Source organism: Vulpes vulpes, chromosome 10, assembly GCF_048418805.1.
Source record: "Vulpes vulpes isolate BD-2025 chromosome 10, VulVul3, whole genome shotgun sequence".
Classification (NCBI taxonomy): Eukaryota; Metazoa; Chordata; class Mammalia; order Carnivora; family Canidae; genus Vulpes; species Vulpes vulpes.
The window spans coordinates 61,160,463-61,175,563 of record NC_132789.1 but is presented as its reverse complement, the minus strand read 5'-3'; the positions used below and the strand labels follow the sequence as shown (position 1 = coordinate 61,175,563).

The 15,101-nt window shown below is 35.9% G+C and overlaps 1 protein-coding gene across 3 annotated transcripts in view; it reads right to left on the bottom strand.

Moving 5' to 3' along the window:
* The window catches only part of ACSS3 (acyl-CoA synthetase short chain family member 3), a 141,669-nt gene that overhangs the window by 34,719 nt on the left and 91,849 nt on the right, over positions 1 to 15,101 (bottom strand). For all 3 annotated transcript variants that reach the window (XM_072724503.1, XM_072724502.1, XM_072724504.1), the window contains one exon: positions 10,566 to 10,669. In XM_072724503.1, the coding sequence (XP_072580604.1) occupies positions 10,566 to 10,669 (104 nt within the window). The remainder of the gene's footprint in view (positions 1 to 10,565; positions 10,670 to 15,101) is intronic.

Genomic DNA, 15,101 nt, shown 5'->3' with positions numbered 1-15,101 from the left:
TCCTATCATCAAGGAGCTCATATCCTGGTTGGAGAGACCAACAACAAAAAACATAAATAAAATCTATGACATGTTAAAGAGTGATAAGCACTAAGGACATTTTTAAAAAGCATAGATAGGGCATGAGACGTGATGGGAAGGAACTGCAATTCCGGGTTGGTGGACAGGAGAGACCTCCCTGAGAAGTGGACATTTAGGCAAAGACCTGAAACAAGTGAGGACCTGTGTCACATGACATCTAAGGACAAGGTATCCAGGAGAAAGGAACCACAGGTGCAAAGGTCCTGAGGCAAGCTTATTCTTATAGTGTTTCAGGAATAGTTAGGCAGCTGGTGTTACTGAAGAATGAACGAGGAAAGTAGTAACAGGAAATAAGCTCAGATTATCATCTGTAGTGAGGAGACAGACCATTTAAAACTATCTTGAAGACCTCCTAAAACCGTAAGCCTTCAGCGTGTGATCCTGCAAGCTGATGAGGGCTTTTGAACAAGAATTTAAATGAATCACAACAATGCAAATAAAATTTACGTAAATATGTGCACAGCATTCAGATGCTGTGACCAGGTTTATTTTAGTTGGGGTTTTGAGAGAGATGTGTGTGAGAAAATGCATGGACCGGCAGAGGCTGTATTAGGATAGTTGTTTAATATAGATATTACTGTGGCTTCCTAAACATCAGGAACCAATTCACAGGAGAAGTCACTAGGCTAGCAGAGAGACCAGGGCCTGGTCAGGTGGTGCAAGGGAGACACTTGGCCCATATAAACCAAACATAATCTTAATGTGAAGATTTTTTGTTACGTAAGTGCTAGTGTGTGTATAGATCAACGTATTTCTGAAAGGCAATTTGGCAATTATAAAAAGCCCTTAAAAATGCACATACTCTTTAATCCAGTTGTTCCACTTTAAGGGATATATAAAGGAGATATTTGTAGGCATTCACAAATATTAAGTAAGCATCAAGGATATTTATATTAATGTATAGAAGACTGTTTACATTAATGTTTGGAAGACTGTCCAAAAATAGAGATTATTCCATATCAAGAATTAATGTAAAGCTATTCAGACATCACAGAAAAATGCCTGATAGGAAATAATTCTTACAAAATATTATTTAGAAAATCTGTAAAACAGAATGCATAAACGATTATTTTTTTGTAAATAATGTGTTGAACAAAAATATATATCTCGGCAAGATGCACATGAAAATATTGACAGAAATTATTTATGAATGGCAAGCAAAGGGGAAATTATGTTGAATTCAGAAGGCTACAACCACAACTTTGAGATTTACCCACTATGGAGATAAAGGGTGGCTGCGATTGGTTTGAGCCTCATTCTATTGAGAGGTGGGAACTATGTCCTGTCTGTTTGAATCTGGGCCACTTTTTGATGGCTAAACAAAAAGAGTGCAAGTGATTCTTAGTTTCCAGGCACATGTTTGGAAAGTTGTAGATCACGATCTCTGGAACCTCTGAGCCACCATGTAAGATGGCCCATTATTCTGAATCCTCCACACTAAAAATGCCATTTGCAGGTATTCCTCTCAACAGTCCTGACCAACTCCAGTCTCCGAGCCATTCCCAGGCATGAGAGTGAAACCACCTTGCACCCACAAGACCAGCTCATTTACCACTATATCCTGTCCGAGTTGCCTCAATCAACAGTACCTGGAAACAATTAAACCAGTAGATGGAGCATAAAAGCCTTGCTGATGGGCTGCCCATAACACACACCCATGAAACCACGATATATGGTTGCTGTTTTAAGCTGCTAGGTTTTGGAATAATTTTCTTTTTTCTTTTCTTTTCTTTTTTCTTTTCTTTCTTTTTTCTTTCTTTCTTTCTTTTTTCTTTCTTTCTTTCTTTTTCTTTCTTTATTTTTTGCATAGCAATAGACACTTGGAACATTCACCACCAAAAATACTATAAAATCTTTCAAAAAAGAACTAGTGCAATTTTCAAAAACATTGTGCATATAATTATCTGAAAACTCTCTCCTAGTCAGTATTTGAAATCAGTTTCTTCCTGCTTGAGAATCATTTGAATCAGCAAGCCCAAACACAGTCTAGTCCCTGACATTTTATGCTCAGGAAATGTTTGCTGACTAGTAAATACATACTTCTTACATGAGTTTAGGCTCCAGTTCCCATTATTAAGGTCAGGGTTCTTAAAAAATAAATAGCAAATCACAGAATAATGCAATCCTAAAATGAATCAGGGAGAGGGAGAATGGAGGACTCGGAAGAGAAAAAGCTATATGTTACCATTATAATTCCGTCCCAACACTTTCTTATCCCAAGAATGATATTCAAAGGTCAGTCCTCCAATACATATTTATGGAATTCTCTGAAAGGCATTTCTTTTAATGGGAAGACAGTGTTAAGGGTGGAAAGACATGCCAAACAGAAATAGCAGCATGTTCAAAGGTTGAGAAGTTAAGACCATCAAGGGACTGACTGCAAGTTATTCAGCACAGCAAAGCTCAGGGGAACTGGGAGGCTAAGAGAGAACAAGAGACAAAGGGAGGGAGATAAGCAGAGGCAGATCATGAAGTGTCTTCTGTGCCATGGTAAGAAATATGCCTATCATTCCGGGAACAATCAGAGACACAGGTTTTTTTGCAGAAGTGATTTGCTCAGAATTGCATTGTAGAAAAATCTCTTCAGTTGCAAGCTGGAGCTTTAAACTGGATCCCAATCCAGAGCAAGAAGTCAGTCAGATGTTGGTGATCTGATGAGGGAAGCAGGAGGGGAAGATGCGACCATATCTGAGTTAGAGTCAGAGGGTCTTAGTGATTGTTTGGCTATGGACACAGAGCAAGAGGGAGAGCCCCAGGACCACCCCAGGGTTTTGGCTCAGAAATGAAAGGCAGTGTGGAAAGAAGAGTAGATGTGAGCGAGCGTGAGAGAGGAAGAAAACAGAGGCAGGTTCACAGAGCCCGACTCTGTCAATAAGAGCTCCTGCCGCATCTGAAAATCTGCTATTTTGTACACACTGTGGTTCTAGAAACACTACATTTAAGCAATATGGATTTAGAAGTTGGTGGCCCGTGCAGAGAGCTCAAGTCCTCGAAATCAATCAATTCAGCAGCCTGGTACCGCTGAGTCATATTAATCACAGCGTCATGATGGGCATAAAAGCAATTTGTAAAGAAACCATTCTCCCCACTTCCGAATCTATACAGTGTGCTATAAATAACTTGAATGGTGGTAGCAGAAAGAAAGCAGAACAGTGAGATGTACACTGGTGAAAGAAAATCAATTTAATCTTTGTGTTCATGAAATGGCACGATTACCATTTAAAATACTTAATTCAAAGCAGCCTAACTTTCTGTACTTTCATTAATTTGAACTGTGGTCTTACCCTTCTCCCTTACCAGCCCCTTACTGCCTCTAACTGTGGGGAAACCCATAAGTAACCTGCAGTTGAGTTAGGTAAGAAATGTTGAATTAATGAGTTAGGTAATACATGTTGAATTGATGTCATAAGATAAGACATAGGAAGGGAGGACTCTGGACAACACGTGAGCATTCCCATTCTAATCTTGACAAGCTCGTTGCCTCTGGGAAACTAAACTCTCTATGATTCCTTTTTCTCATGTATAAATTGAGCTCTTAAGTTCCAACTTTTCTTGAGTCTGGATTATCTATCTACAGGCCAGGAGGCTAAAGATGATCTTTACTTTTTGAAGGGAGATCCATAGAAAGGAGAGGGAAAGGGAACATATTTATTGAGTGTTACTACAGGCCAGGAACTCTGCTGCACTGTTTGTTCATATTTTACTTCATTTCAAGCTTTCTACAAACCCATGAGATAAAGTGCAAGCAGAAGATCAAGGACTTGCCCATGGCTACAGGGTAGGTGGGGGGACCAGGATTTAAAGGCAAATCTGTTACGATTCAGCAACACTTTCCAGGACCTACATTGCTTTTCTAAGGACAATGGTCACCTGCGGTTTTTGAAATTAGAACTGACAGCAAAAGAGGAATTGGGAACTATTTGGGGGCTCGATGGATCCACACAGTGTAGGGTTTACATGCAACAGCAGAAAAGTGAAATTTCCAGACAGTAACGTTTGTCAAGGAACGGTTTGGGAACTCCTTTTTTTCTTATAAAGATCTACAAAAACATATTTTCACCTTTCAAGAGTGGATTAAATGTGATTCTTGCCAAAGGTAGGAGGATTAGAATAGATGACATTTCAAAGACCAAACCAACTTCATATTATTAATCGATTTCCCAGTGTTTAGTCTCCTGTGAAAACATTATCACTAATACAATAATGGGAACAAATAAATATTTTAAAAAGCAGTTACACATATCCAAACTACTTCATGTAATCATATTTGAAAAAAAAAAAAAACAACTAGATGTCCTTTCTACATTGTCATGCTATAAAGAGGACAATGTCTGATTTGATGGCTCCTATTTGACTTGGGAGATTCATTTTCAGGTGGATTAACAATTTGTAAACAGTTATTCACTTTCAAGAGGAAAGCCTCATCAAGCCTGCCTTATATTTGACACGAAATTATTCCTTCCACAAATCAAATTCATGTAGCTTACCTCTAAGCCCCTGCTTCTCAAATGATCAGTAAAAATTACCCACCTTAAACTAATGAAGATTGCTCTAAATGAGAAAAAAAAATGCTGTTGCCAGGCAACAAAGATGACATCAGGACTTTTTTCCCTCGGCAGATGGATACTGTCGGCATCACTAGCCCAACGTCGCTGAGATGCCACTGCGTCCATAAAACTGTTTTTTTCCCAATCACAACTTCTCATGATAAACTACATAAACTCTCCTCCCCATGAATGAAAAAAAAAAAGAGATGAGCTTATTTTTGACCATTACATTGAAAAAAAAAAGGCAGCAGACAGTAGTGATTCACTTGCATCACTCAAGACTCCTCATTCTATTGTTTGAAAGTAGCATAGGGTTACATAGCCCAGGTCACAGGGTGAGGGCACTGCCACTGCAGGCCACTTTGGCCTGGCACTTTGGATTCCACAGTGTGCATTTCGAGGGTTTAGTGCAATCTGTTGTCTTTGAAAATACAGGCCTGTACTTCAGTGAAGCCATACCACCATAGCCCCCAAAATTTGACGGACTCAGACATTAAGTAAAACCCCAAAGCAAGGAATGACAAAGAGTTAGAAAGCAAACATGGGAAGGCAGTGTTTGGTTGTGCACAGGCATATTTCACTCTGAGATATGCAGCCAGGGGAGTGTCTGCTAGTAAATCTTGGCACCCATGCTACAGAGAGTAGCTTATAAATAATTAAAGATAGAATCTTCAAGGTAAGTCGCCAACAAGATGCTTTCCCCACTGTCAGGTCACCTGTAGAGAGCCCCCTAGGCTTTAGTCCTAGAAAAGCATTTTGTAGCAAAATATACAGGATTTTGCATGGGGCAACATACATTTAAATGAGAAGAAAGTCAGATGTTTCGCACATAGTTGTAAAATGTTTTTCTAAAGGGAGAAATAACAAGAATCATAAAGCTCCCAATGCTGAATTGCAAAAGAGGAAGAAAATTCCCTCCTATAGGCTAAATTTCAGACTCTAGACTGACAGATTGGAAGCTCTCGGCAAAAGGCGTAGCAACTTATGCACAAAAGTGGAATGTCTGAGAAAGCAAAGGTAGAAAAGGAAGAGGATGATCCAGAAAAACAAGTGGCTTAAACTTTGAAACCCTACCTATCAAATCCTCAAATGTTGGCTAAGTGTTTCACAGTCTATGTAGGAGGAATGAGAAGCTACCCCATTTGAACCTCTACCCTTCCCACAGAGATCCCTGCTCAGGATAATTGCTATTAAACTGTAATTAACTTTTCAATTTTGTTTTTGTAAAGAAAATATATTGCTGTCTTTAAAAAATCCTGGGCTAGAGGATTTAGTCTGGATAAACCTGAGGATACAGACTCAATTGCGTTAGCCTAACCAATTTTTGTGGTTAAAACTATTGTACAAGTTGTCTGTTCTTAGGAAGTACATCCTACCATATTGTCCAAAAACAAGGATTATCATGTCAAGTAGCCTTGACACATTTTAATAATATGGTATTAGGGTGTGTGTACTTTTAAGATCAATGATTTTGAACTGTCATGAATGAAGTTTGCTGGAGGATCTGGGGCTACTTTAATCAAATCTAGAATTATCAGATTCCTTCCCAGAGAAGGAGGATTTAGGCTATCTATAGAATATAGGGACTTCAGAACTGGCAACTGCAATTAAAACTGCAGCAGTTCAATCAAATAGAGACAGAAATACCGTGATTACTCTAAGACATAAGAACTCAGCAAAGATGGCTCAAGGCAGATAAAATAAGATCAATAACTTAAGTTGTCACCAATGTCTCAATCCATTAGGTGACTACTGTTTTCTCATTGAAATCCCTCCTTAGGGTTTTTGAAATTCTATGAGGGATCTTACTCCCCCATTAAAGTGATAGGAACAAAACAAGTAGACAGGCGAACAAAATCACCCCGTTGCTGCTCAAGTCGGCAGCTCTTCTGTCATTTCTGTTACTTCATCTCTACTTGGGCAGAAGGTACTGGGAACACTTTCAACATCAGCTCTGTATCTTCTGAGGGGAACCACACAGACAATATTCTAGTGGCAGATGGGAAGAATCATGGATTCCTTTCATCTCAACCCTTTATCAAATTGTTCTTCATAAAAGCCTTCATCGAACTGGAGGATTCTAATCTCACAGTTGGTGTCTTTAATTAACTGACTCATGGCATGTGAAGAACTAGTGTTTCTACCTAAATAACATTAAAAAGTGGGATGCCAAGCTGCTTGGTTACAATCATTTCTAAACCAGTATCATAGCTTAACAGTAAACAGTAAGGAGAGGAGAGGAGAGGACATGTAGAAAAGCTCAGAAAAGAATAAGGTCTACTATGTTTTGGGTTTTAAAAGTTAGTCTCTGAAATTTAAGGAAGCTTTTTTTTTTTTTAACTTGGTCATTCATTCATAAGGAAAACAATTCCTTTATAGTTCTCTTCAACCAGAAAAGACCAAAAAAAAAAAAAAAACCCAAAAAACCTTACAGCAAAGGACTCCATGCACTGCACAGACAGTTCTTTCTTCCTAAAATTGTTTTGTGTCTGATTTCTGGAAAAGCTAAAAATGATTAATAACAGTACAGGGTTTTATCTGGTGATTGTACACCTGATGATAATGAAGTTCTGGCTGTTTATTATTTTCTTTTTGCACATGAATTATCATATCTTAATGGGACAATTATCTATTCTCTTAATTTCCCCTTTTAAAATTATTTCACTAAGTATAAAAGGAAATGAAAACTTCAGTCAATAATCCAGATGTTTTCAGTCATTTTATGGAGAAGTTGCTGGGAAGATAAAACATCTGGATAAGTGACAATTTATCTTTTATCCAGATTGATGAACTAAGTGGATACAGCCCCTCCTATCTAAATTTAGCAAGATGAAGTTTCTTTCTGAAAGCACATAATGTTTGCATTATGACAATCCAAAACAAGCACTTAATATTCCAGTCATGATGAACAGTAGTCTTTATGGAAATGCTCCCACAAGGAGTTGATCAGTTCTCAAATTTTCCACAGATTAGTTCTCAATTTAGAATCTTAGATAGTATATAAATCAGATATTAAAGAGTTTTGATATTAAGAGGCCAAAAGAGGATGTCAGTCACTAGAAATCTGTTGTCACTAATACAAATTTCACTTATGTAACAAAAACAACATGGTAATGAACTGGATTGACTGCAGAGTGCCTACTTATAACTCAGGTCACAGGAATTAATCAATTTTTATTCATACATTTTAGTTACTTAACATATCCCTAATTAATTCCAAATCATACATCACCATTTTGAAACAGCTCATTTGTGCACATATATTAATGTAATCAGAGAGCAAACTCATAAATTATACATTGTATGGAAGGCTCATAAAAGTGTACGATTATGTTAAAAAAATCAATTTCGAAGTCAGTAAAAAGAAAAAAGATCTTGTAGAAAACCTGTTGAAATGAAGAGTATTCCTTTGGCCAAAGCTTAACATTCCTTCAAATGTTCTGAAGTTTTGGTTGGCATGAGGGGGAAACATGAGGTATATGTGGAAATGTACCCTCATCTGTTTGATATATAAAACATTAGGAAGTTCATGACTGTACCAGTAATATCGAATTTTCCTTTCTTTTTCCTAAGAGTCAATAATAACCCACAAAGTACTTGCCTTTTCCCCCTCTGGTGATTTAGCATTAATGTGATATCCCCTCAAGAAAGGTGTTTGGCTGAAAATATTAAACTTTGGTAACGCTTTGCAGTACTTACCACAACCTACAACTTTGAAAATAATGAATTGATTTCTTCTAGACAACTGAATAAAAATTCAAACTAGATTTTGTTAGTAGCTGACAAATCTGCATCACCTAGGATGGATTTCTTTTATAAAGTATAAAACTACCTACCTAGCGGGCTACTACCTACCTCTCCACATGTAGGTATTTGTGTACTTTAATTGGACACAATATCAAATTCTGTAAAGTCAGATGGGAGGGGGTGGAAAGAGTCAGTCGTTATTAGTAGAAATCCACAGTGTTTTCCACAGTATTGAGCAGCCATTCAAACCTGATTAAACTGACAGCACCCTGACATGATGTGGTTATTAATTTTCCTTGAATGAAACATTAAAGAAAAACTGCAAATTCACATGAAACTCCATACCCACCAGGGACCTCAATACGCTTGCTTCTCAGGCGTCAGTAAGCTTTTCTGTAAGCCTGGACGCACTAACTACATCCATCGGCACAGGCCATTACGTACAATAATATTAAGAAAAAGGGGGAGAATCATAATCTCATTTATTAATGTGCTGGTTTCCTTCAGTAAGCTGTGGCATAGTCATCTTTAATGGAGGGAAAACAAAACCCCTCTGCAAGCACTTGTGCAAAGTCACTGTGTTGGAAACAACCCCTCACTTTGACCAGGAAAGGAAAACCATCTTAAAAGTGACAAGATAATAAAAAATAAAAAAAAAATTAAAAAGTGACAAGATAGCTTTCTCTTCCTGCCTAAGAGAATAACTGTTAGGACTTTTCTGGTGAATAGGGTATGCCCCAAATCTATAAATATTTTTCTTTGCAGAGGCAATGATTCTTCACTTGTTTTTAAGTGTTTTTACATATGGCACTGCTCTTTCTCTGAATTTGGTCTTCTCTTTTTTATTTCCTAAATAGTTACAGATCTGAATTTAGATAAGAAATGTCTCCCCTGGCAAATAAACTAGAGAGGCTAGAAACTCTTTCTGATTTGCATTGTATTCAGAGGAACCTGTATTTCACTCTATCACTCATTCATTTTACATTTTGTGTTATAGTGGATATGGAAACCATGTTTCTCCAAGGGCAATATGCAAGATGATGATGTAAAAGCATAATTTATTAGCATCAAAAAATTCTAAAATACCAAACACTGAACTTCAGTTTTAGTCACTCACTTGATCTTTTACACTCTAATTATTTTTAAAATCAAGCTGACTTTTGAGAAGAAACTTTATTAATGTTTTTTATTCAAATTTGATACTCCACCCCAGTTACTCAGAAGATGACAATTCTGAAAACATTAAAAAGGTTGATCGAATTTTTTGAACCAAGTGGAATTGAACTAAAATATGTACATAGGAAGGCCACAAGGTTCTCATAGCTCACAGTCACTTTTAGTAGGTCAAATGGAAAACCCAACAAAATCTCTACACTTAGTGATGGGGAAAACAGATAATCTAGATAATCTAACTTCCTTTCACATATATACACAATTATGCCTCAAACGAAGTAGCACAGAGGCATTTTTTTAAAAAATTGTAACAGATTTTATGTTATATCCACTTAACAGGACAATTTGTTTCCCAAGGATCACTTAGTGGGAAGAAAATAGAGAATAAACAAAATAAATAAATCATATATATATATATATATATATATATATATAATGATAAATGTTTTGAAAAGAAGATACACTTCTCTGTCTTCAATGCTAGGCAGAAGATATTTGATTTGATGGAAGACAACAAGGGAGTCATAAAACCACACAAAATCTTAGGAGAGAAATGGTGCTTTAAAAGAAAGTACTCTGGGAACAGTGTGCAGGGTATACAGGAGAGTGGAGAGAACAGAGGTGACCGATGAGGAGAATTTAAAGAAGGGCACATAATAATACAGCTGCCACAGCTCAAAGACAATGAGAGTACTGGGGTGGTGTGAATTCAACAGACACTTCAAAGCAAAATCTGAGATTTAGTGACTTACTGGGTAGAGGCAAAGCAAAGAGGAGGAGAAGCAACAAAGGTCTTCAGTACTTTATACCCAGGGACTAGGAGAATGGTGTCATCAGTGTCATGTACAGAGACATTTTCAACAAAAGGATAACCATAGAATTGCTTATTTCTACTGAAACCAAACTACCTAAGTCCTGAGTTTGTGCCTGATGGTCATAGTTCAGAGTTTTCTCTAGTCCTTGCAGTGTTGCTGAACACTTCCACAATATTTATGTACATGCTTGGAGAATGCTCACCAGTTTGCCACCAGTGGTCTAGGACAGGTACTCTGAAGGCCTTTTTGGACCATTCCAGGGTCTCCACATCACATCGTTCTCCAGCCACAAATAATGTTTTGAACCTGAATATGAGAGGAAGAATAAATTAAAATTATTCCTTGAAAACAAACAGAATTTCATCCCCACCCTCTAAACATTCTAGAATCTAACCACATTAATTCTGTCAAAGGACAATAGCTATATTATCACAATATCATGCTACGGAATGGTGAGAAGGATTATTTGTGTTGACCCAAATGTAACCAAGTGCACATCACAGCATTGAAGAAAAGTGCTTCAAAAGTAGAATTCACAGCTAGAGTTTCTCAGTTTTGTGAAGAGCAATTGAGATGATCTTTGTAATACAACTGTCATACTGATCTAATGATCAAAGATAAAAAACTTTTTCCTTTTTGACATCACCTCTGCTAATTTTAGTTCCACATTTGATTGCTATATTCTACTAAATACTATATACAAAAATATACTCTTGAGTTGCTAAGGCAACAAATAAGCTCATAAATATGATGTTTTTTGTTCATTTTGGTGCGTTTCTTTGGTAAAGATTACTCTGCTTTCAAGCACATATTTACCCTATCCCAAGGACATACACAGGAAAAACAGGTTATTTAAATGTAAATAAATGTGGCCTTCCAGTTCAAAAAGACTCTTATCAAAAGGAATATAAAGTTACTAAGAGATGAAGACTATTTGGCATTGAGCACCATGCCACAGAATAGAAAGGATGAAATAGACAAATGGAATTGGGTTGACACTATTAGTGGTTCATTGATAGAATGATCATTTTCTTTCATTCTCAATATCTCAAGGTCTCCATGGTCTGTCTGTCAAAAAAGGAATGCATGTTTGAAGAGTTAAGTCATTGTCCTCAAAGTAAAAAACAAATAAAAACCTGCCTACTCATCCTAAACAACGTGATATAGCCACAGAAGATTTCTTACCATTTTCTTACCATTGCATGAAAATTCACGGAGATTCAGCTATTCTCACCCCAACAATATACATTTCCATCCTCTGCTATAACATACATCTCATTCTATACTTGTCTCTTGTTCATTTCCTACAGTGGACCATGAGCTCCTTAAGAGCATTCATCTTCATGACCTCAATACCAATAAAAATATCTGGGATTTTTAGGTATTTAAACATTTCTAGAAGCTTAGAAAGATGAAGTACACAGGTGGGGAGTTGATAAAACTTCTGTTAACTTGACTCATTCTTCTAAGTAAAAGAGGAAGCATGTTGTTTTGTTAGGGTGGAAATAGACAATGGAACAGTGACTTGAAGAGAGAAAAGTTCCGAATATTTTACGAAATTTTCAATGAATAACATAAAAGTGAAAGACCTGAAGAGCAACCACTTGGCTTTCAAAGATGCAATTAGTAGTCTAGGAGGCTAAACAGAGATAACGCAAACTGGGTGTAGTACAAAAATGAGGAATGGCTTTTATTCCTAGCCAAGTAAATTACAATAAATCGAATTAGTTATAATGATAAACTATTAATTAGCATTGAGTTTTTAATCTAATGACAAATTTCCACGTAATATATGTTAAAACTTAGTATTTATTATTATAGTTTTGCAGTACAAATCTATTACTTATTTTTCCTAGATTTTAATTGCATTTGTATCATTATGGTAGCAATCTTCACACTGGCACTAATAAGCAATATAGAAAGAGATGATATTCCACAATGCATAGTAAAATTGATATCTGGTTTTTCTGAATGTCAATGTCTTTCATTTCCATTAAAATCATTTACTCTTTACTAAAAGCAAATGAAAAATTGAGATCATTGGTAAGTTAGAAAAATGTCAAAGTAGTATAGACAATTCCTTTCCCTAAATACACTAGAAACTACTAATCTATTTTTTATTAAATTTCCTCAAACTGCCCAAAGTTATTACTTTTATCAGTTACAGACTCTCAGTTGCATAACATAAATGGACATTAACACACTGTATACAAGGATTTAGGAATTGAATATGACTAATTAAAAAGTTAAGTGTTGTAATAAATACTTAATCAAATATTATTTTACTCCCAATTCCTTATAGCAAGCAAAACTATTCTGTGGGAAGTGATATTTTTATAACTGAGGTGATTACTGAAAGAAAAAAAAATTAGTATAAATCTATAACTTAAAGATAAATTATAAGATAAATTAAAGATAAACTCATACATAAGAGCATAAGAGGTCTTATTTTTTAAAAGACATTTTATGGCTTGCAAAAAAAGAATAGTAAAATCACTTAACAGTTAAATTTCTCATTAATGACTGCCATTTTATTAATATGAAGAGATAAATGCCCCATATTAAAATATTTTAACAACTTTTCTTTAAAAATACATTTTATAATGGCGCGCCTGGGTGGCTCAGTCAGTTAAGTGACTGACTCTTGATTTCAGCTCAGATCATGATCTCAGAGTCATGGGATTGAGCCCTATGTCAGCTCTGCACTCAATGCACTGAGTCTGCTTGAGATTCTCTATACCCACTGCCCCTCTCCCCACTCACACTCTCTATCTCTCTCTAAATGAATAAATAAAATCCTTAAAAAATTATAAATGTTAAAATTAGCCATTCTTGTGCAGTAATTTGGATTCTGGAGATAAATTTACCTAAGTTAATTACATAAGTCTTCTATCTGCACTGTATAATATGGTAGCTACTAGCTCTATGTGGATACTTAAATTTTAAATTAGTTAAAATTTTAAAAAGTAAAAATATCAATGTCATCATAGGATTATCCTCTTGTCAAGAGTTCGACAGTCACATATGCCTAGTCCCTACCATATTGCAGAACTGAGTTTTATTTGGATAGTGCTGTCCTAGATTATGATGGACAAATATGTGGATACTGTCCTGATGATAGTAACACATGGGAAGATGAATTTAATTCCAAACCCATAATACTAAAAACGTAAACAAAATTATAATATACAATATCCAGAGTAGAAAAGAAGTTGAGGGGATTAATAGGGATGAAGCCTGTATTCCTTTCCTCAATTCTATAAAAAATTGAGTAGAATTCAAGACTCAAATGAAGCTGAAAATTAAGCCAAGAGAAACAAAAAAATGGTAATATTGTCAAATTAATTTTAGTCCCAAATAAAAAGGAAACTGCACAGAAATGGATAAAAAGCTAAATTCTGATGAAGAATTTTTAGGTAATAAATTAGGAACAGAATAAAACCAAAATGAATATTTCTTTCAAGCTCCATAAACTACCAAACAAGTTAAAATTACTCTTCACTTGTGCCAAAAGAAGTTAAATAAAAATAGATTTTTTAGCAATGCCTCATCAACTCCTAGTTCACAGAACATCATTACTTTTTGCCACCAGTGTCCCTGAGGTTATCTCTATCCTTCCTTCATTCTATTTTCCTCCACTTGCTCCCCACTAGAATTCACTTTTAAAATGTAAAGACACTAGTGGTAGTATTACACATGCATCTGTCACTCTGTCAAGGACCTACCAGCATTTGTCCAGCAATCTCTCTCTCAAACACAACCAGAAAAGCTAGACAATGTAAAAAAAAAAAAGAAAGAAAGAAAGAAACATCTCTTTAAGGTATCAGAGAACTACAAGGGTAATGAGCACTGGAAGCATTAAGATCCCAAAGAAAAAAATGTAGAGATATCTGACATAGACTTGCTGCTTTGCCCCCTTTATATACGCCAAAGCAAGTAGTGGTTGAAACGCAGAGAAATGGAAGAAAAACTTGTGTCTGAGAGGCTTAGGAAACGAACAGCATTTCCTGCCATCACAATTTCTTGGGAAGGGAAAACTGGAGTGCAAGACCCACAATGGAAAAGGGGTTTGTGTGAAACACTCAAGGTTTCAGTTGAAATGCCTGAAGATTTATATCCTAACAATACAGAGAAACTGGGATGAAACTAGCCTTCTTAAATACTGAAGTCTAGCTTCAAGTCAGCTAAATCCCTAATTGGGTCAAAGTGATCTTCCCTCATGCTAACTGCGTGCTGAAATAGGAATTACTCCATGGGACCTTAACAACTCTAGAGTATCAAAGTAACACACAATGGTCTATGAAGATAGAAGGCCGTATGACCAACGTGCAAAGGAAAAAATAGACAACAGAAAAAAAATCACAGAGAAAATCAGATATTCTTGTTATTAGAGACTTTACAGTAACTAAATGTGACAATGAAATATTTGTATAATATCAGCCAAGAACTGGAAATTATAATGAAGAATGAAATAAATATCTTTGAACTAAAAGATGCAAAAACATAAACTTAGAAACTGAAAGCTTACGTACAACTGAAGAGAAGATTGAAAACCCAAAATATACATTAAAAGAGAATAACCAAACTGCAACTGAAAAAGATAAAGGAGAAAAAACATAGTCTATGAGATATAAGTAATATCTTAAGAAGTTCTTACATGTGTCCTTAAAGTTTCAATGTTTAAGAAGGGAAAAATTAGATAGAAGCAATATTTGAAAGGATAATGGATAAAAGTTTA